The following is a 23,180-nucleotide window of genomic DNA, read 5'->3' as shown; positions in this document are numbered from 1 at the left end:
GATATTGTGTATTATAATGATATTTATTTGTATTTTAATTAAATAAACAAATCGCTCCCAATTACGAAGTAAGAACTTTTGTGTTAAAAGAGTGAGCATGGCTGGTCTGCCGATAAGCTTTCCATGTTCGGAGATCTTATGAGATATTAATGACTTTATTAACAGACTAACAGCTTTTTCTAAAAACCTGTCATCGGTTTGTCATCTGAGCAGACGTTAATCGGAAAAAGCACGATATTTAACAGTTGCTTGTATTCCAGACTTATACCCTAATGAGGTATGATCGTATCGCTTGTTTATATCCTCGACTTGTCGGAAACGTTGTAGCTAATTGTTGTCATCGTGTTGGCTTATTCGTTTATGTTTTATTTTTAGGTTAATTTAATGGATGGCTGAATTATTGTTGTTATCGTTTTTGATGCCTTTATTTCGATTTGTAGCCTTTACAGGGTAGAAATGGTGGTTGTTGGGCGATGTCGCCATATAGGCGGCTTTTGTCTCCAAGTAACGTAATCATAACAGAATTAAAACACAATCACTGATCCTTGAGAATGCCTTAACAATGATTTTGCAGATAGAATAATTAATTTCATGATATCATTGAATTTTTATACAGCTTTCCGCAACAAAGTTTTAATTGTAAGAATGCAACTTTTTAATCAAACGTTACATTTGACTTGAATTTTAAAAGGCTATTTTAGCACAATGTGATTTTTTAAATAATTACACCACGAATGCCAATGCATCAGTATTCATTTATTCATTTTAATGAGCTAAATTTCAACAGGTACTTGTCTATTTCCAGATCCAGGAAATACTATATGAGGTGTGGTAAAAACGTTTGGTGTAGGGGTTACATCTAGCAAGACATTTCCTGGAAATTTTGATGCCTTTCAAAACATGATGATTTGTTAAACGCTTTAGAATAAACTACATACATTATATTCCATGGAGTTACAAATATGCTGATAAACTTGACCTTGACACACATTATATTGATTTATTTCACTTTCCACTTATAAGATATATGAAAATGGAACAGAATTATGTAATTATCACTACATCCTTTAATGATACTTGCGAATTAAATGAAATAAACATGGATGCATGTTTGTGTTTTTCGAAATCTTTACCCTTTTTGGAATTTTATGTGAAACGACACAATGACAAGAGATATTCTCCAGGTTCATAAAACTCTGTTATGATGAATATCTCTAAATGCAAATTGTATTCAATGTTGATTTGTTATAGACGAGAGAGTAGATTGATTTAGAAAGCCATGCTGGATAAAGTTTTCGTTTGTAGATTGTAATATTTGTTTTTCATTGTTTTCATCCTTTTTAATGCAATTCAGGGCGATCCCTTTTGATATAATGTCATATCAATCTGCAAGAGAATGACAAATACTTTTAGAATATTTTCAAATACAACTGTACATTCTATAGAGTACACAAAACGGACATCTTTGTGTGAGTATCAAAACAAACAGTATTCTATTTGGATAAAATATGACATTATATAACATTGTTTGCTCTTTATATGGCGAAAAGCCATTTGCAAAAACATGTAATTTGATTCAGTATTCTGAGTACCATGACTATTACAATATCCAGATATATTCCGCTCATGCTAATCACATACATAAACATATAATACCGGATGGTATTACTGTATTACTGGGAAACACACAGGCGCATACTCGATATCTAAAATTGTTAGGTTCATAATTGTTGCTTATTCCAACGGCAAATATGTACAAGTGTAAATCACAGAGTAATTTAATCAGTGTTTTAAACTTTTGAAAGTTACCTAAGCCAAACTGTTTGTCAAGGTACTCAATGGCATACGCTTGAACGAATAGTAGACTAAACCGCGTATTTCTTTTGAATCATTTTTACAGTATAGATATAAACTTTAAATATCCGCGCATACAACTAGTGTATATGGTAAATATGACGGCAGACAAATAGAAAAATGTAAAATTAAAAAAAAATATGAAATATTATTGACTTAATTATGCTAAGTGTTTTACATAATTGTTTGACACCTCCGTACATGACAAGAAAAAATAACCGTCAACGGCACTTTATATCCATTGTCATAAACGGATTATGTAGTACATGTATATTATGAAATAAACATAACGCTCAGACTTCCATTCCGCCATCAAATTTGCAGTCATTGCCTTCTGTGTTCACTGATTGGAGGTCAAATCGGGCGCCTTTGAGACGGAAATCCATACGAGAAGGAAGCAAATAAAGTGCGCGTTATTGGCTTTGTGTTGATAATTCTGTCTTATTGTGTATCTTCAAAGAGACAATCCAATTTCCCCGATAATAATTCGCTGGATGATTTGTCGCTTTTTGTCATTCCTTTGCGCACGTACATATTAGATAATAATTCTAGATAGTTTAGACGACAAAAGAACGTCATATTACATGATATGGGATTGGATAATAACTCAAACTTGTTGTTAACAAGACGATATTGTGAAAATTGTATATAAACAACAGAATCCTACATGTAAAATGTGTGACAAATGTCATGTAATTACGTTATACCCGTGACTATACTGAAAGAAGTCATTGCAGACGTACCGATGTGAATTTCAGTATACTAACTTTTGAAAGGTCAAGGTCAAATATTTCACCGGATTTAAAAATTCTCCACTTCATATGAATTACAATTTAATACTGTTAAAGTGACTGTAAATTCTGACAATATCGGGCGATACGTTTTGCAGCTAAATTTGCCTGATATAAAATGATAGAACACAATTTAAGATCTGAACAGAGATCATTTTAGTAATTCTCAAACGTACTGTTGTGAATAGCCAACTGTCAAAGCATCATATATTGAAAATACGACGTGATAATGTTTATACTTCATAATACAAGACGAATGTCCATTGTTAAATGTCTAAAAACCAATTTCATTACTTCACAGCAGGTAGGTAAAACGCTGCTGGCGATTAGAAAATTACATTGAATCCGCAGAGTCCTGCATCAAGCATTGCCATATTTATATAGATATATACGTATTGATCGCATTCATTTCTGACCTTGTTAGTGAATATTGCACCTTTGCTAAAAAACTGGGAAAATTCGAACTCGGTCTGGTTAAACCGGTGTCGTTAATTTTGTTCCATTTCGAATATTCGGACTGACCAAATTATTCCATTAATCATGTTTTGAATTATTTAAATTAATAAAAATATCCCTCAATTATAAGACGAGCTTTGAAGAGAAGATCTTTCTGAAATGCAAAAAGAATTCATTTTTGAACGTACCAGTAACTGTTGAGCACAAAAACGTGAAGATATAAGAATACTAATTAATTCTATAAGAAGATCCATTGGAAGCAAAGAATGCAACCAAGAAAGACTAAGGCAGACTCCTTTTAGAGTTTGTTCACGAGAGATCATAGAGAGTAAAAAACAAAGACAAATATTAAACAGGGAATGCCACGCACCAAAAACGCAGCCTCCTCAAAACGAAACCCACAGCACGCAGACGCGTGCACCACACACACACACACACACACACACACACACACACACACAGCCAACACATTAGGACAAAACGAACAAACAAAGGAACACACACACACACACACACAAAGCCAGCACAGCAGGACAAAAACGAACAAACAAAGGAACACAGTGGGGCACCGCCTTGGAACGGTCAGTGGCAAAAACACCACTGGGGAGCTTAAACCGGTTTATGGTGCGCACCCAACCTCTAAAAACACACTTCACGTCCCCTGGCATCGGCTTAAGCGGAATTCTATTGAACATATTTTGAATTGGCTCCGTGGCTCCAAAGGGCCAGAAAATATAACACTACTGAGGCAAAGTTTAAGGTCTGTTTACTAAGAACTTTTATGTTCAGGTCTACATTTTCAAATGCAATTTCTATTCTATTCTGTTCCACTCAATATGGTTAGATATCTTTTCTTTAAATACAGCAACCACTTCAATATTTTCACTATCGTCGCTTCATTATGAACAATAATATTAAACATTTGGCTATATGTATTAAGTTTAATTCATGCAATGAACCAAGACTTGTAAGCATTTGTACTATTTTAGTGTGTCACTTTCCTGTACTTCGGTTTCAAATGCAAATGTACTGTCATGTTCAACTGTCGGAAAATACTTGAATAGCTGCAAGTCACGTCTTGAATATTGCCTCCTGCTTTTTGTGTCAGTGAAATGCAATCGAGTAGGACATTACCCCAAAACTGTATTTCATAAAACATTTGCATCCGCATGAAGTTACATTTATAAAAACTACTTTATGTAACTCAGTAGCTATTTCTACTCTGCAATGAAGTCAGCACAAATATTAAAACATAATTTTAAATTTTTGTCCAATTCATCCGTGTCCATTATTTTCAAAACAATCAGAAATAATCTCCATTATCTGTGCACATATATAACAAAATGATCAGTTTTTAGGGAAAATTAGAATGTTTCTTAGAACAAACACAATATGCCAGTCAACATTATCAACATTAATTTAACCATAAGGACAATTCTTCTCCTTTCGCTTTGATTTTATCTCCACTATTCAGAGTAAAGAACAATGGAAGAATGAAAACTGGTCTTCGGGATGTATTTTACAATAAAATAAAGATCAGAATATTACAAAGTTAGATTTATTCAAATTTAGTCTCTGAATTTGTGCACGTTATTTTATATTATGTCATATTTTAAATAACGTATATAAAAATGTTTCTTGTTTTGTCTCTGACGAAAGTTGTTTGTTTGTTTTTGCTTATTACAAAAAAGCTAGAAACAGGCGCCGAGCAGGCGGAAATGTGAATGGCAAAATGACAAATTCGTAATGTATTACTACCCAAAGTTGATAACATTGTCAAGTTTAGATTATGCCGGAAGACAATCTAATTTCCTAGAAATAATTGAGGTAACAATATATCTTCTATGCGAATGTTGCGAAAAGACAATGGCCAATATCCTTTTATTCGGATAAGCCTGCCATAGCAATGCATTTTTCTAAGAAAGATTGAGTATTTGCAACCATTTGTAACCGTTAACCAATATATGAGATTGAAATATGTAACAAACCTACAAGAAGCCAAAAAATGACACAAGATTGTCATTCCTATCGTAACTTACGGTATATAATAATAGTATACTTGTTAGCAGTTACCGTTTCAGTAATACTAGTATGTACACAGTTTTGAAGTGTCCTCTAGATCGATATGATTGATATTCGCTACTACCCATAATAGAAAGAATTTCTACTTTATATAATAGTTTTTAAAGAAACTATACATTCAAAAATATAATTACACGTACACACTTGGGTTTTAAACTTATTATCATCTAATCCATGCATGCCTTACGATGTTTAATAGTCATCCTTGCTTTCTTCCACTCCCCCCAACATTTCCACCCCTTTATCTGTCCCTTACGCATTTTTGCATTTCCCATATAATTAAAACGTACTTACTGGATTTTTAAAGCAGCCCTTCTGCTATCTTTTCGTCTGTCCGGAGCCATATCTAGGAAGTGGTTTGGAATATTTAAATAAAACTTATGTTTACCGCTTTAGGAAAATGCGGCACGTAAATTTTCAGTTAGATTGTCCACGTACCACCAGAGCTATGGCCGTTAGTAGTTTGTAGTGTTAACTATAAAGGGTACTACAAGATTTAGCTTACCAAAAGGTTCCTTTAAGCACATATAAAATATTATTTTTAAGGGATATTGTTTTAGCATAATGTTACAAATGTTTAATGTTAAATATATTTTGTCATTGTTTGTGCAAACGTAATTAGATCGATTTAAGAACTAATCTAAGTATTAACAGTTTTATCATAACCCAAAGCTGTTTTTTTTAATATATAAACAAGTGCAGCACATATTATGCTATTGGAAGCATTTGTCTTGCAGTCTGTATTTCACTTCCGGATATTTTCATCACGCGACTACACCAGCGAGTGCCCGCACACTTAACACAAAGAAATTTCGTACATGCGTTTACGATTCGAAAAATCGAAAAACAAATCAGGAAGTAAAAAAGTACGCAAAAGAAATGACTTGCAAATTTGAAACGTTAGAAGCCAAAGGAATCACGTGACCAGGGACAATTTTATTACGTATTTTGTTTTTTTGGCGGGAGTCTATTTTTAGATGATGCATATTCATTTCATTAATCTCGATTCTTTACTATGATATATTCAATCGAGGAGTTACATGATTTAAACTTTATCATTGTGTCTTCTTGTTCTGTTATTTTACGTAGTTGTATTGCACTATTTAAAGACTGGAATAAAGATTGATTTTGCGTAAACACATATTGGGCTAGAGGCTATCTGTAATGAATATGCATGAGTCCAAGATGGCGGCGCCCTACGGGGAATCGGATTCCTTTGACAATACCCTTGTATCCATTACATGCTCAGTCAAGAGTGACATGTTCACCGTAAATGTTCCTTCTCTTCTCTTGAGAAGGAACATTTAAAATATGACCATTTCTGCTTCATAATTTGTGACATATTTGATCTAGAATTATGAAACTTTAATTAAATTTAGATCACTATATAAATTGTAACCCCCACCTCGCTCCTCCACCCAGTCACCGCACCATCCAAATATCATGCACCGCCCCCACCCCCACCACCCCAAACCACCACCACCAACAATAACGTTTTTTTTTTTTGTTGTTGTTGTTGTTTTTTTTTCCTTTTTTTTTCATCAATATTTATTATCAACCTGTAAAGTTTTCTACCCTCACTCGGTCACCCCTCTCCCCTACAAAAAAAATTCAAAGCTTCCATGTATATTTATTAACCTGTGAATCCCACCCCACCTCCCCCGTCACTATCCACGTTCCAGATTTCTAACTTGATTGTGCTCTCTTAAGGACATCTGTTCTTTTAAGTTTAAATGTTCATGTTAACATCCTTAACTCCTCACCACTAACCCATTCGGCGGGGGATACCAATTCATCGAATGTGCTTGTTAAACTGATGCCTTCACTTTTATCTTGGTTGCAATTTTACATTTTCATAAACTTAGGTGAAACCGCCCATTAAGGCAATACATTTACGTGTTGGGAATCATATATGAAAGAAGTTAAAAGTCTAATGATTTTTTTTGACATTTATCTTGTTACGGTATATATTTTCTTGGGAGTGTTTTAATTAGCTGAAGTTTTACTTCAAGACTTTGGTTGTTTTGTTACACTATGATTTCTAGCATTGTTAGACTTCAGTTCATTCCAGCCATACATTTGTGCCGCTGTATAAATCCTTTTCTCAATGTTAATCACATTGCGTGATTGGTAGATTCAAACTTAAATATCCAAATGACGACAGGAGCTTTGAAGTTTAATCATTGACAACATCATCTATAATGTACGATTGTTTGCGCTTGTGGCCTATTCCCTGACACTGAAATATTGAATGATTCAGTGTGTTTTATATTTTTTGAAGGTACGCAGTATTTTAACTTTTTAAGTATAGGTTAACGTTTTTATGTGTAGTTTCGTTCATATCAGCCATGTATCAACTACTATAGTGTTCTACCTTAAGGGGTCGTGGAGTGTAGATATTCCATTTGGACCGTTGTCCCAGTTTTCTTTTTATGTCGTATGTCTTAATGCAAACGTAAGAATTCTAGTTAAAAGATAAACATGCAAATTTAAGCGTTTAAGTTTGAATAAATAAACAGTCAAATCAAGAAGGAAACCCCAGGCCTACTGTTTTTCTGTAGCAATGTTTTCTCATGATTTCTTCTAAAATACAAATCATTGTACCATTGATGATAAGATATTTTAAATTTTGAACTAATCATAAGAAAAAGGTTTTGCTTGCATTTTTGAGACATCGAATTAATTGAAAGATCAAATTTGACTTTATTGTGAACTTTCATGATGTTTATATATATATGTTGCCACGAGATACTTGAAATTTTTGAAATACCCTCAATGGGCGTAAGGGTGGCATCAATTGCTTTACATCATTTGTACCAAAGCCATACATAATCCAATACTACATTATTGATAGATAAGTACACATGTTCTGTTTACTATGAAAACAGGCTTTTTATTCATTTTCATGTCCAGCAATTAGGGAAAAGGTTAAAATCTGAATTTGATCTTGCGCATGTTTTTAGAAATAGTATATTATATAATGATATAGGTATCTATTTTTTTTCTGTTTGTACACTGAATAGCAAAAAGAGTTGGCATATCTAAATGTGTGTGTTTTTTCTTCAATATTTGACTATTACATGTATATTGTTACACTGTATATGAGCCGTGCCATGAGAAAACCAACATAGTGGGTTTGCGACCAGCATAGATCCAGACCAGCCTGCGCATCCGCGCAGTCTGGTCAGGATCCATGCTGTTCGCTAACGGTTTCTCTAATTACAATAGTCTTTGAAAGCGAACAGCATGGATCCTGACCAGACTGCGCAGGCTGGTCTGGATCCATGCTGGTCGCAAATCCACTATGTTGGTTTTCTCATGGCGCGGCTCATATATTAATTTGCCAAACATATGAGGCATTTGGGATAATTTTACCGATCATTGTAGTAATAGTTGTTTCGGTTATTTGTAAACAACTGACACAAACTGATTTAAAGCATGAGTACGTTTTGTACATCTGACAAATATATCAGACAAATACATTCACTTTGTTGTGAGTTAACTTCATTTTTCATAACCAGTTGTTTATACTTCATTGAATGAGTAGTCTGCACTAATGAATGCTTTGTATCTCAGATACATTTCACCCTTCAGTTGCAGCACTACTTTATAGCACTTCTTTGATAATTCAGCTCAACCCTTTTAGATACACTGTATATAGTTTTAGTAATTGCAAAACCAAATAAAACAAAGTAGGCAGTGACAAAGATCTTTGTTATAAGAAAACTTATACATTTCAGATTTCCATACAAAGATTTTGTGAAAATTTTTAACGTGTAATTTTGCATGCCTTTTACAAAGAGGAAATACAGTTTTGGTCTTAAAATTGACATTACTGAATGTATTTTTGTTTTAAATGAAAAAGATCCTACTTCCACTTTTGGAGACATTGAGAAAGACGTAAAATGAATATCTTGATCTCTCACAACAAAGCCACAATTTGAAGCAATTGATGGTACTGGTTTAGTTAGACCTGTTTTGTTTAAAAGCGTGACATTTATGGATCAATAATTCAATAACTGAAAGCGGTGGATTAGGTTATCATGTTCCAGTGCTTTATGTTACAACTTCGTGAGCACGATGTAATTTTCTTATTCCCTGCAGCGTTATTGCAAACTTTCGTAGAGATATTGAGCTGCTTTCAAGTAATGCTTAAGTTTAAGACGTATCTCTTTATGTGCTATTTTGGAATAACGGTTTCCACTATTAGATTCATTGAATCATGTCAGTAGAAGTAATAATCAGATTTTGAATATTGTCTGCTCGTTGCGTTTTAGGTAATAGCTTGTAACATCAAATTTGCTAGAAGTTGCAGTCGCATGACAATCAAAATATTTCTTTTCCAAATCGGTGATTCATATTTTCATAGGTTATCATATTTGTTCACATTCATAAATAACGAAATCTTTTGTTTTTTCCTCAAAAATAGTTTTGTATTTAGATTCAGTGTTTTATATTTTCTGGTCCTTTGGGATCATGCAGTCTATTCAATAGATGTGTTACAGTAATAGAGTTCCGCTTAAGCCGGTGCTAGGGGGGCGTGAGAGTTGTTGCACATTTTATTACCTCTCATGAACAGACTCATTCAAACCGAGTCTGCTATTATTCTTTTTTGATTGCATTCTGTGCTTTCAAGTGATCTTCTTACAGATTCTATACTAAGTTATTCAAAACTAACAAGCGCGATAAAGACGTACATTCTGTATTGAGTAATTTGCCTATGTACATATGACAAATCTAAATGCAAGTCACTTAGATTAAAGTTTTAGATAATAAGAAAATTTACCCAAATTACAGTTCCTTACTTTGAGCACAGTTATACACTTCTCTAAGCAAAACTGGTAAAAAAAAAGACTGGATGTTGATCGGGAAAACTTAGGTGTGTTTTTTGGGTGGGGCATGCTCCAAAAGAAAATAATTTGAATTGCTGAACAGCTCTGTTGCATTTTGATGTAAATTTGGAGATAAGCTCTCCCAATTTTTGGAAGTCTTTTGATATAATGAAATATTCATGTGAACATCATGAGCATGTACTGGCTTCTGGACCTGTGTGGATTATCTGATGTAAATGCAAGCAAATAATTTGCAATTTGTGCATGCAAAATCCTGAATTCTAAGAGGATTGATTTCAATGGGATCATAGGCTGATTGGACATATAGAGTAGATGACTGATATGATCTCGGGATCTGTCTTTCAAAGGTCAAGGTAATAGGGGCCAGTACATGGAAACCCAATTTTGGTTCATTACGTAAGAACCACTTAACCCAGAACCTTGAAACTTCATGGGATTATTGGACATGCCAATGATCCCTAATTATTTTAAGGTCGGTTCGTCAATGGTCAAGCTCACAGGACTCAAAGGTCAAACTTCAATGGATATTTGGACATGCAGAGTGATCTAAGAATTTGTAGATAAAAAGTCAAGGCCCAGAGGCATGAAAACAGTTTCCGATCTATATCTTAACAAGAAATATCTTTAAAAATGATGGTCGGCGAATTGTAATAAGGAAAGAAGTTTATAAATTTTTCATCTAACATTCATCTTTCATCTAACATTTTTCAAATTGCAAAACTAAACACCGCACTTTGACAATTTAAATGGTTCTCTTTTAATTTTTCGCAAAGGTTTCGTAGGGTTGCAATTTTGTTTCGTTTATCCTTAGACGAATAATTACAGCAGTAGTTCGGTGAAGATTCATAAAGCGGTTCATGAGAAGAGGTCATTAAACGTGTTTATATTTTTAGCTAAATTTGTCCCTATCCCCATTTGTAACAAAATAGCAGGAGACCTTACGATATTGTTTCACATCGAGTTTGATAAAAATCCATTACATTTTAGTGGTTAATGCGAAGAAAGGCATATCTACTTTTAGCTATAGTGGTCCCTAATAGGGCCCAAGTTCCTATATAAATAAATTTGGAAGAGGACCTTATAATGATGCTCCAGACCAAGTATGACAAAGATCCACCAAGTTGTTCATGAGACGCTGTATAAAGGCATTTCTAGTTTTAGCTCTAGCAGCCCCTAAAAGGGGTCAAATGTCCCAGCTGAACAAAGTTGGCTGCGGGCCTAATAAAGATGCTACAAATCAAGTTTGATTAGAATACATGAGAAAAAATCAAAGGATTTTTTTATTTATTATTTTTATTTATTTCTAAAATAGGCCAACTGATCCCGCTTTAACAAATGCATATTCGCTATTCGTGAATCTTTGGACAATGACGTCACACCTATAAAAAGTAAAGGTCAAGCAAAACATACAATTGTTATTATTTCAATATTTCTGTTTCATAAGCAAAGTTTGACCGTTGTTATATCACATAGATAAACTGTATGCAAGGTACCTTCATTTCAGTGTAAAATGAGATTCAGTCATTATATAGTATATATATAATGAAACAGATTTCAACTGAGTTCAATACTTGCATACAATACTAAAAAAAATATTCATATATAACAAATCATTTAAATAATTTGTAACAAATATATCAAAGCAAACAAGTACTCATTTTAATATGCAAACTGAATAAGTCACAAAAGCAAGAAACCTTTTCATAGACAGACGACAATTGTAACAAGGAAAATCTTTTAAAAAGCACTTCTCTACATAAAAGACTCTTATCACACCCTTATTCGTGTGATACGCAGACCGTATTCAGCTCTTTCTTTAATTTGATATATGTTGGTATTTGAACAGGTTTTTATCATATTTATTAAACTTACTTATTATTTTGAGATATATCAATATTCTTGCTAAATATACTGAGCCAAAGTTGGCTTTAAAACTGTGAGCAGCGTCGTTTAGGATAAACGCTTTGTCTACATTTCACTCAGCGTAGCACAGTCAACAGAGTGAAAGAAATTGACACTCTCGTCCAATCAGGCAGAGTGTTACATAAATCTTCCGTTTTGATAAATTATCTATAATGCGTTATCAAGTAGTTTGATTGGCAAACTGAAGTCACGTGGCATAGGAAAACGAAAACGAATTTAGACGGCGTCGCCGAAAAACCATTTGACACAGAACCTTGACACTTCCTAAGATAATTGGACTTATTGAGTAGTATATCTCACCACCTCCACAAAAGACCATAGGAACCTGAACGTTAAAAAGCATTTCCATGTAGATGAGCTAGATGGCCGCTATTGCATTTTCAATCGCTTAGCAAACTATCAGGGTCACTTTGACTTTGGCTCCTGCAATGCATATTTGATTTGCATTTTCACGTTTATAACCAGTATTGTTTTTACTAAAACTGTATCAGTTTTGCGCCATTAAAAAAAACAAAAGATGACACAAAATGCGATAGAAATGTCCCGAGAAGTCGAATTTGAAAGAAATTCAGTCTTTAATTTGACAAGCTTTATTGAAATTGTGTCATGCATTTATGCCATTTATCTTTTTGCTGTTTAAAAGTGTTTCATAATTTTGTCTTGTCTGGAAACACATCAAGCGTATGTTTTGATTTCATTACATTTCATATTATAGCACTGTTTAGTCTACAAATGTTATTTCAAATGACAAAATCTTGGCAACTTTGTTAGTCCTTTCTTTTCTTGTTACATGGCAACTGTTGCATGGTTTGGCAGACTGTTTGACTGTTTATTAAATTCTACTACATGTACTTGTTACACGACTTGGAATATTCTTTCTCAGGCGGTACTATCAGTTATGACGTATACGTGTTTGAGCATCTTTGAAACCAAAGTAAATCGTTCCTCGACGCTGAAATAGCTACTGCGTCATTTGGACAGTTGCACAAATTGTATACATATTGTTCTGGTCATGTGGAACTCCGTACTATTACAAATGAACACTTTCTGACATTACTTCCTGTCAATTTCCAAACCCATTGACCCACTTATAGATACTGTATGGTTTCCCAATCAATTTGAAAGCCTTTTCTCAAATATACTAATATACAGTTTAGCCGGTCAAGTACGTATTTGAAGTGCTTTTGATATTAATGTCGTGGCTTGCACTTTATAGTGGTAAGATACTCTAAATTCATTTCCAGAGAATTCCAAACAGGGTATGTAATTCAATATGTAGGAATAAAGGTTAAAAGGCTTCGCCAGTTATTACATCCGTTGCCTCTAGGTCTAATAGTATATAAATTTGTTGTCAAGTTGCTTTTTGACCATGTTTTTATTTCTATTTTCAGAGACCTAAGTTTAAATGAAGTGTCCAGCCTGCCAGAACGTGCCTTTTCAAACCTCACACGCCTCGAATATCTGTAAGTTATTTGATATTACTGAATGTTTACATGAAATATATAACAGTTTATTTTTATGAAATTCTGCTTTGTCAATAACTTGTCACATGGCTGTCTACAGAAAGTGATATTCGCCGCAAAAAGTGATATTCTTGTCAAACGAACTTGTTATCATGTATATAAAATTTCATTTATTATTCATATTTTGAACATTATCTTTAATGTCGCCTTAGAAAAGTTCTATGTGAATGATTGATATGTATGGGTTGTCTGTCTAATATATAATAGCTAGTATTGTTTTGCATTAGATACTAACCATACTGCTGCTTTCTTCAATGTAGTCATAAAAATACCGTATGATGATACCTGTAAATATCCATGCCATCGACTTAACCAAGATGATACTTATCTCGTCCTATCGGCCTCTTTGAGTATCACATTCGTCGGGTCCATGTTAAGCAAAGATTGTTTTCTATATTGATAATAAAGTTTACAGTATGCATAGCGACAAAACGAATAGCAATTATAACGAACACACGATGTCTGTAGCAGAGATATATAATTTAGCAACGTTTCATATTTCTGCAATATCGATGTACCATTATCTACCCTTTGTACAAGTTTAGGAGTTTTAAATGAGAAATGTATACAAGTTTAATTCGTTGACGCTTAGCGTCTTTGCCTGCAGCATTAGTAACAGGTTTCTCTAATTTGATCCTACGTCTTTCACGTTGCAACTTCTTTATTAAATAATCCCGTATCAACTACAACAACACAGTCTATTATTAAATTCTGTATTATATCCATTATATCTACATCATTCCTTTCTTCCGTTTGGAAATTTACCGCCTTACGTTTTGTTTCTGGTGTCGAAAAACAATTTAGCCTACAGAAAACATTCGTGCTTTAATGCCGTTATTTAGTATGCATTATTTAGTATCTGACTTTAAATTGAATTTACATGCCTGAATTAAACGTATATTTGGAAACTGGTATTTTAAGAACAAACGCTGTAAAAACAAGGACATATGTCGCGTTGTTACATCAGGTTATATCCTTAAAACTAATAATATCTGCCTAGCAAATATTATCTAATTTTCTTGTTAAATATTTGAATAAAAGAAATGTGCTGCGGAACGTTTTTTAAGTTATTTTTGTTCTGTGAGTACTGAAAAAAAGTTACAGATTAAACAATCTTTTTTTTTTTCTATTTGTTATAAGTTTACTCCTCGGTATAACAGAAAACTGCCACAGGCTATATTTCCCTGTCGCAAAGATCAAGGACAGACTAAGGGAGCAAAGGTCATGCTCGACCTCTTTGACTTATATCGAGTTTGTTTTAAAGTGAATGTTTGATTTGACAACAAACAACGGACTTAACATTGTTGCCCTTTGAGCTCCTGAATGTTGTTTATCAGTTTCAAATATTTACTTAACTCTAGACACTAGCTACTTTAATAATTGTTGCTTCATTGGCATGACTCGTCAGTCAATACAATAGTGTAAGTTTGTTCAGATGATGCAGTTCTGTGGCAAATATTCTATCTAGAGGATCTTTAAGACGGTGCGATATTTGTCACACAGTGCGCAAATATGCCCTTCCCAGTACTGGCGCTGTAAAATAATTATGAGATTGCGTCTAGCAGTAAATCTTTATCCTTTTGGGCATTAAACCTCGGCTTTATTTCTCATACCTGTCTCTGTAAGATATCAGTTTTATGTTTAATGACATTTGTGTTATTTTTCTGGTTTCAAAATGCTTTGATCTAAATGTTATAGTCTAAGAAATCACATATACATTTTGTATGTAGGAGTTTTATTCAGTCACTCCATCTGTCTTATTACTTGAAGCGACATGAAACGCGTATATCTATTCTTTATACCCAAATCTGTATTTTAGCTTATTAGCAATGCACGTGAAGTTTTGTGATCGCCATGTCTGTCTGATGTCTGTCTGTCGATCAACATAGTTTGTAAAAGTTAATTGTTCAAACTGACTTCATGAAATTATGATAAATATTGTTGTGAAATTAGGCGAGTTTGAAATGTTTCTGGAACAAAAACTATACAATCAATCAAGAAAAACCTGTGTATGCGATAGATGCTGCATTTTTCAATTGATTTTCATGAAGTTTTGTCAGAATAAATACCTTGATGAAATCTAGGTTGACATTGAAAATGGGTTATCTGGCCTCAAAAACTAGGTCACTAGGTCAAATCAAAGAAAAACCTTGTGTATGCGATAGAGACTGTATTTTTCAATTGATCTTCATAAAATTTTGTTAGAATAATAACCTTGATAAAATCTAGGTCGAGTTTGAAAATGGGTCATCTGGGGTCAAAAACTAGGTCACTAGGTTAAATCAAAGAGAAACCTTGTGTATGCGATATAGGTTGTATTTTTCAATTGCTCTTTATGAATTTTTTTCAGAATGATTGCCTTGATAAAATCTATGTCAAGTTTGAAAAATGGGTCATCTGGGTTCAAAAATTAGGTCACTAGGTCAAGTCAAAGAAAAACCTTGTGTATGCGATAGAGGCTGTATTTTTCAATTTATCTTCATGAAATTTGGTCAAAATGATTGCTTTGATGTAATATAGGTTGACTTTGAATATGGGTCATCTGGGGTCAAAATCTAGGTCACTAGGTCAAATTATAGAAAAATATTGTGTATGCGATAGAGGCTGTACTTTTCATTTGATTTTCATGAAATTCGGTCAGAATGATTGTCTTGATGAAATCTAGATTGAATTTAAATATAGATCATCTGGGGTCAAAAAGTAGGTCGCTAGTTCAAATCAAATAAAAACCTTGTGTATGCGATAGAGACTGTATTTTTCAATTGATCTTCATGAAATTTAGCCGGAATGATTGTCCTGAAGGAATCTAAGTTAAGTTAGAATATGGGTCATCTATGGTCAAAAACTAGGTCACTAGCTCAAATCAAAGAAAAACCTTGTGTATGCAATAGAGACTGTATTTCTCAACTGATCTTCATGAAATTTTGTCAGAATGATAGCCTTGATGAAATTAAGGTCAAGTTTGAATATGGGTTATCTGGGGTCAAAAACTAGGTCGCTAGATAGAGGCTGTATTTTTCAATCGAGGTTGATGAAATTTGGTCAGAATTATTGCCTTGATCAAATCTAGGTCAAGTTCGAATGTAGGTCATCGTCATCTTTGCTAGGTCAAATTGAAGAAAATACTTGTTTACACTTAAGATGCCACATGTTTGGTCCATTCTTAATGAAAATTGACCTAGGGCCATCTTGGCCCTCTTGTTTTGTTTTTTCCAGGTTTATGGTTAGCAACTCTATTTCAAGTCTTTCAGCCAATGTCTTTACAGGATTACACAAACTTATACATCTGTAAGTATTTCTTTTCTCTGTTCTTTGGTTCAGCGCCATTTTTCATCTGTATTTTTTTCAATGTTCTTTGGTTCAGCGCCATTTTTCATCTGTGTTTCAACTATGTGACGGTGGACAATTAACCTAACCAGTGTACCTTGATTCGATGAGTTCCTAGTTAGTGACCTGTTCTAAGAAAGTAGCTGCCAACTTCTTCGCATGACTCAGAAGTGAAGGACGGAATAACTTTTTACACAATATCGTTTATCATTGGACACGGCCTCGCCCTGGGATCGAACTAAAGGTTCCACGATCAGTAGATCGGCGCTTTCCTCAATGTACGTTTTTCCAAAAAAAATGGCTTTTGTTACATACATCTTAGGAGAATTTAGATATTTGTGATATGTAAGTAAAAGTCCCTTTAATCTGTTTGTAGCATGTTCATATGCAATGTTACGCACCATACTCAAGCAACACCATAAGTTTAGAAATTTTAATTTAGTATCTTGACACATGATGAGGACTAAACGGAAAACTCTCTTAACGAATTCAAAGAAATGTATTAGAGAAAAAAATCGACACAAAAAGAACAAGTAAAGCCTCATTCTATTTGTATATCGTATTTCAATTTCTGCACCATTCCACCAGTGGAAGGCAATGTCATGTTATATTCTGTTTCTTTTGCCCGTTTTTAAAACAATTGTATTTTAAAAGTAACAAGATACTATATAAATCATAGGAGGACACAAAACGGCACAAAACATCGAAATGATTAAAATGTAAATCGGTTTTTAATATGGATGTTAACCTTATAAATAATTAGAAAGTGAAATTCTTGAAGGTATTGAAAACCAAAACCAGAGAAATTCTACACGGAAAATCAGGATACATTCGCAGAGACAAAATAATTAATTTTTTTCTCAAGGGAATATACCACAGACGAAATAACAGTAAGGTATATGTAAAAGAAATAGGTTGCGAAGAGGCAAAATATAAGAAAGGACGCCTAAGATATAATCGTATTGCATTCTATCAGAAAAACCCAAGACCTTTAGTTAGAAACAAGGACGTGGCTTTGGAAAAGAAACGAAGTGAGATAGCATGCGATTGGAGTGGCGGGCAGCGTTTAAACTGGTTAAGCAAAGACATTGTGCTGTAGTAAATATTTTGTGACCAAATTAAAACATATATATGCGCGGGTAATACATGCTTTACATATACATTATTCAAAACTTTGATAAAATTATTTTTATAAGTGAAGAATAGAATCTAAGTTTTTGACTCTTTCGTGCTTTTGCATCAAATCACATGCATTTGTTAGAATTGTCAATGAAACATATTTTGTCATTATTTTATAGGTCCCTCCAAGGTAACAAACTACAGACCGTCCCTGCAGAGGCTTTAAGTGACCTTCCGTCATTACGGACCTTGTAAGTAAACTTTAATACTACCATTCGTATAAAATTTAACTGTTTCTTCGAAACACTTTGTTAAAAAATAACTGTTATTTCCAGAAAATACATACTTATTCAACATTCTGTCATTTTTAGCTCATCTGATTTTTTGAAAAAAAATGATGAGTTATTGTCATCACTTGAGCGGTTGTCGGCGTCGGCGTCGGCGTCGGCGTCGGCGTTGCCTGGTTAAGTTTTATGTTTAGGTCAGCTTTTCTCCTAAACTATCAAAGCTATTGCTTTGAAACTTGGAATACTTGTTCACCATCATAAGCTGACCCTGTATAGCAAGAAACATAACTCCATCTTGCTTTTTGCAAGATTTATGGCCCCTTTTGTACTTAGAAAATATCAGATTTCTTGGTTAAGTTTTATGTTTAGGTCAACTTTTCTCCCAAACTGTCAAAGCTATTGCTTTGAAACTTGGAATACTTGTTCACCATCATAAGCTGACCCTGTACAGCAAGAAACATAACTCCATCTTGCTTTTTGCAAGATTTATTGCCCCTTTTGGACTTAGAAAATCAGTTTTCTTGGTTAAGTTTTATGTTTAGGTCAGCTTTTATCCTAAACTATCAAAGCTATTGCTTTAAAACTTGGAACACTTGTTCACCATCATAAGTTGACCCTGTACAGCAAGAAACATAACTCCATCCTGCTTTTTGCAAGATTTATGGCCCCTTTTGGACTTAGAAAATATCAGATTTCTTGGTTAAGTTTTATGTTTAGGTCAACTTTTTCTCTTAAACTATCAAAGCTATTGCTTTGAAACTTGCAACACTTGTTCACCATCATAAGCTGACCCTGTACAGCAAGCAGCGTAACTCCATCCTGATTTTTGCAATAATTATTGCCCCTTTTGGACTTAGAAAATCATTTTCTTGGTTGAGTATTATGTTTAAGTCAACTTTTCTCATAAACTATCAAAGCTATTGCTTTAAAACTTGCAACAGTTTTTCACCATCATAAGTGGACACTGAACATCAAGAAACATAACTCTATCCTGCTTTTTGCAAGAATGATGGCCCTTTTTAGACTTAGAAAATCATGGGTAGGACAATATTTCTATTACACAAAAAAAATCAGATGAGCGTCAGCACCCGCAAGGCGGTGCTCTTGTTACATATTAGTATGGAAAGAAATGCAATATTAGATGGTGGTTATTAAACGGCATTTATAAGAGGAAAACATTTTATTTTCAATAAAACTTTCAATTAGGGATATTTTCTATTATAAATATCGCTAATTTTGAGGCATACACTGTGGAAATATTGCAATTTGACATCAGTTGCCAATAAATACACCTGAAACTTACAGGATGTCTTAGTTATGATTTATAGGCAACATAAGATTGTGTAAAATTGTTGTTAAGAAATTGGTAATGTAAAAAGAGACATCTTTATTGACAAGAAATCACGAGTTGGTCCTATACGAATTAATATCTCCGCGTGCAAAATTCAAAAGATGTATTCAAAGATGATATGTCTTAACGACCTGCAAAATTAAAAGATTTGCAGGAGAAATGTAACTTAAATGTATTTCATATATATCATTATATCATATTATATAAATCTGGTATAATATAATAAAATGTATGAAATTACATATAAGTTACAAATTTCGCAGACAAAGTAAATTAGATACTTATCAAACAATACTGTAACAGCTGAACATAGCTCAATTCTTAAACTATCGGATATTAGTCGTTTTCTATAAACATTATTGCAATGCTACACGCAAACTAAAACTCAAAAAACCTATTAAGTAAAGTGCTTCTTAGCTTACACAGCATTCGTGTTTATTTATTAGGAGATTACAACAGGTTTAAGACTTTGCTGTTTTAATAAAAACATTACTTTTTTAACAGTATTTTGAAAGACTTTCTAGCATTTACGTCTGTATAATGTTCCATGGAATGATATAGATCTATTTTCTATTAAGGTATTATATCTAAAAGAACTTCAATTTCAAACAACAATAAGAAACTTACTACATATCCAATTCGTATATTTTCAACTTCATTTTACAAATGTCATATACATACTTGTGTAGTATACAATTTTGCTGGTATTTATTTTAAAGGCATTTGGATAATAACCAAATTACAAGTGTTCCAGACAACAGTTTTAAGACCCTAAGATCACTCAGTAACTTGCGTCTGGACGTTAACCTTCTTAGGGCGATACCGGTGACCGCCCTCAACCAAGCAAAGAATTTAGAAGCTATGTAAGTATCTACTAAATGCCTCAACTACCCTTACCCTGCTAAATTTCTATAATGAACTTGTCCATCTTTCAGTTTGGACAGTACCATTAACTGTTAAAAGTGGTGCATACCAAAAAGATACTGACTGAATGGCGAACAGTGCAGATCATGATCAGACTGCACGGATGTGCAGGCTGGTCATGATCTGTACTGGTCGCAAGGGCAAAATCAATCGTGCCCAGCATGATAAGGGTTAGGACAAAAATAAGTAAGTCCACAGGTCGCCCAACACGACATAAATGAAAAAGTTGCAGACTGGGTGTAATTGAGCCTGTTTATAGACGGTAGTGGAAATGCATCCTGCCGTCCACGCCCTGTAGCTGTGGGATGATCAGAACGTAACATTTATACATGTTACAAGAACAAAATTGCAATTCAGAGACTTCCGCACATGTGTACACGGAACTGTTCCATGAAAAGCAGCTAAAATAATGGGATAACCGTAAACTAGAAAACAATGTGCACAACTAAGCACACCACTAGAATTTAGAAAGGGGAACGCACTTAAGTTTTTATGGTGACTTCACAGTTTTTATTTGTCGAAGCCATGAAAGCCTTATTAAGAGTGTAAGATGGGTTTTGTAAGATAAGTAAGTGTTTTAAATGGAAAAACGCGGCATTCAGAATTAGATTACATGTAATTCATTTTCAAATTATTTATTCAATACTTCAAAACATTTATAAAGTTTCTTTAGAGACACAAACGGAGAAAGAATTTTGAGAATTGAGATGTATTGCTACTGAGAAATTCTCTAATCCTTTCAGAAACTTCGAGTACAACCAGATAGAAGAAGTGCCGGATAATGCATTTGTGAATTTAACGAACCTTGCTGTAGCGTAAGTTCTTCAAAAACTAAATTGATTTCAGGTAGTGGCCTCGTTATGACAATCGGTAATTTCCGGCCGATAACGTTTTTCTCCGTATATGATTTCGGCATTTCCCGGTTTTCTCCGAAATCATTCTTTGTAAGGGTTACATTTGCTGCCGAAGAATACCGAAATAGCAGACGAGAATACGAAATTGCACGGAAATTGCCGAATGTCATTATGGGTCCGCGATCTTGAAATCCGCCTGTAATTTGTGTATGTAAATTTCTTATGCAGTTTTTGTCATAACAAATGACAAAACTGTTTGTTGGTTAGATAATTTTTGTTGCATACAGTTATATTCACAATCACAAAAAATCCTTATGCTTGATCTACCTTTCACGTTAAAGGTTTTCCTTATTTTTTCTTTATATTTATTTTATCTAAGACTTCATAAGAATTCCAAATATGATTATATTTTTATTTTCAAAATATCTTAATTTATGTGATAAATGAAAATCATTGTACTTTGTAATTTTTGGCCGTATTGTATATATTTAGAATTATTTAAATTCTGGCTTTATTTGATGATGGATTTCTATAAAACTTTAAGAATATCTTTGTAAGCAAGAGAGCAATACTTCCATTTCAAAATTCTGAAACATTTCACAAACAAAATATTTTTAAAATTGATTGTCCATGATTGTGTGAATGTAACTGTACAAATACAGTTAATTATTGTTTAGTCAAGTAAAAGTCATATGATAAAGATTTTCTCCATTTAAAGCTAGTATCTAAAATAAACTAGTTTAGTAAAAGTTGCGCATTGGATATCTTTAACATGTCAAAATAACTGATTCAATTTCAGGATGCTTTCAAACAACGCACTGTCAAACATCGGCGACCATGCTTTTTATGGGCTTCAAGTTTTGAAACTTCTGTACGTACATGTATTTAAATAGTATCCTTACTTTTGTTAAATTCTTACTCTTGTTATTACTTTGCAAACTTATATGACAGATTAGCCTTGATCATGCTAAATTTCTATTATGAACTTGTCCATCTTTTCAATTTGGACAGTACCATTAACTATTAAAATGGGTGCTAACCGAAAAGATACTGACTGAATGGCGAACAGTGCAGATCATGATCAGACTGCACGAATGTGCATGCTGATCATGATCTACACTGGTCGCAAAGGCAGGACCAATCGTGTCCAGCATGATAAAGGTTAGCATGCTATCTGCACAGTGTCAGAGAAGATCTTTTTGAATTTCGCTTAATTTTGCAAACCATCTAGCAGATAAAGATTTGGAAGGCGATGTTTAAAGTAAAAGATATGTGACATGTTTTTGTTTCTGCTTCACATTTTGCCAGGGCGAAATCTGTAAGAAGGTCGTTTAGAAGCATATAATTCAGATATGCAGTTTGATTCGGTGCACAATCTTTGTTAAAATGTAAATATCAAACACAGAGTTCTATTTTTTGACGAGATGCATTAAGAACTCTTTGAATATCCCTTCGCAAAAAAGGATAAAATGGTTCCTCTGACTATTAGAAATAATCTTAGACATATTCTGCCATATTATTTCAATAATAAATATTGTTTAACTGTTATTTTCTTATTTCAAAACCTTAAGTAGACACGAGTTGTATTGAAAATATAAATCCAGTATGTTTGTTATGAACATGTGGCTGCATGGTTGTGATTATTTATGAATTTAAAAAACGCCTACTTACTCCTCTTCGCTTTTGTAACTAAGGTCAACATAGGAATAAAAGTTTCCTGGCACATTATTATTGCTATAAAACGTCAGAAATTTCTCATTTTACTTGTTCAGTTATTAAATTCGATTCGCCTGCGTATCTTCTTTCGACGCTGTTTTATGATACCAAAAGTCAGTA

The 23,180-nt window shown here is 33.6% G+C and overlaps 1 protein-coding gene across 3 annotated transcripts in view; it reads left to right on the top strand.

The window, feature by feature from the left end:
• Positions 1-23,180, top strand: part of LOC123536384 (leucine-rich repeat-containing G-protein coupled receptor 5-like) — a 135,646-nt gene that overhangs the window by 86,874 nt on the left and 25,592 nt on the right. For all 3 annotated transcript variants that reach the window (XM_045319526.2, XM_045319529.2, XM_045319530.2), the window contains exons 2-7: positions 13,351-13,422; positions 16,699-16,770; positions 18,108-18,179; positions 20,286-20,429; positions 21,234-21,305; positions 22,144-22,215. In XM_045319526.2, the coding sequence (XP_045175461.2) occupies positions 13,351-13,422; positions 16,699-16,770; positions 18,108-18,179; positions 20,286-20,429; positions 21,234-21,305; positions 22,144-22,215 (504 nt within the window). The remainder of the gene's footprint in view (positions 1-13,350; positions 13,423-16,698; positions 16,771-18,107; positions 18,180-20,285; positions 20,430-21,233; positions 21,306-22,143; positions 22,216-23,180) is intronic.

This window comes from Mercenaria mercenaria, chromosome 17 (assembly GCF_021730395.1).
Source record: "Mercenaria mercenaria strain notata chromosome 17, MADL_Memer_1, whole genome shotgun sequence".
NCBI classification, from domain to species: domain Eukaryota; kingdom Metazoa; phylum Mollusca; class Bivalvia; order Venerida; family Veneridae; genus Mercenaria; species Mercenaria mercenaria.
Note: the sequence above shows the minus strand (reverse complement) of the source record. Positions and strands in the feature narration are given on the sequence as shown.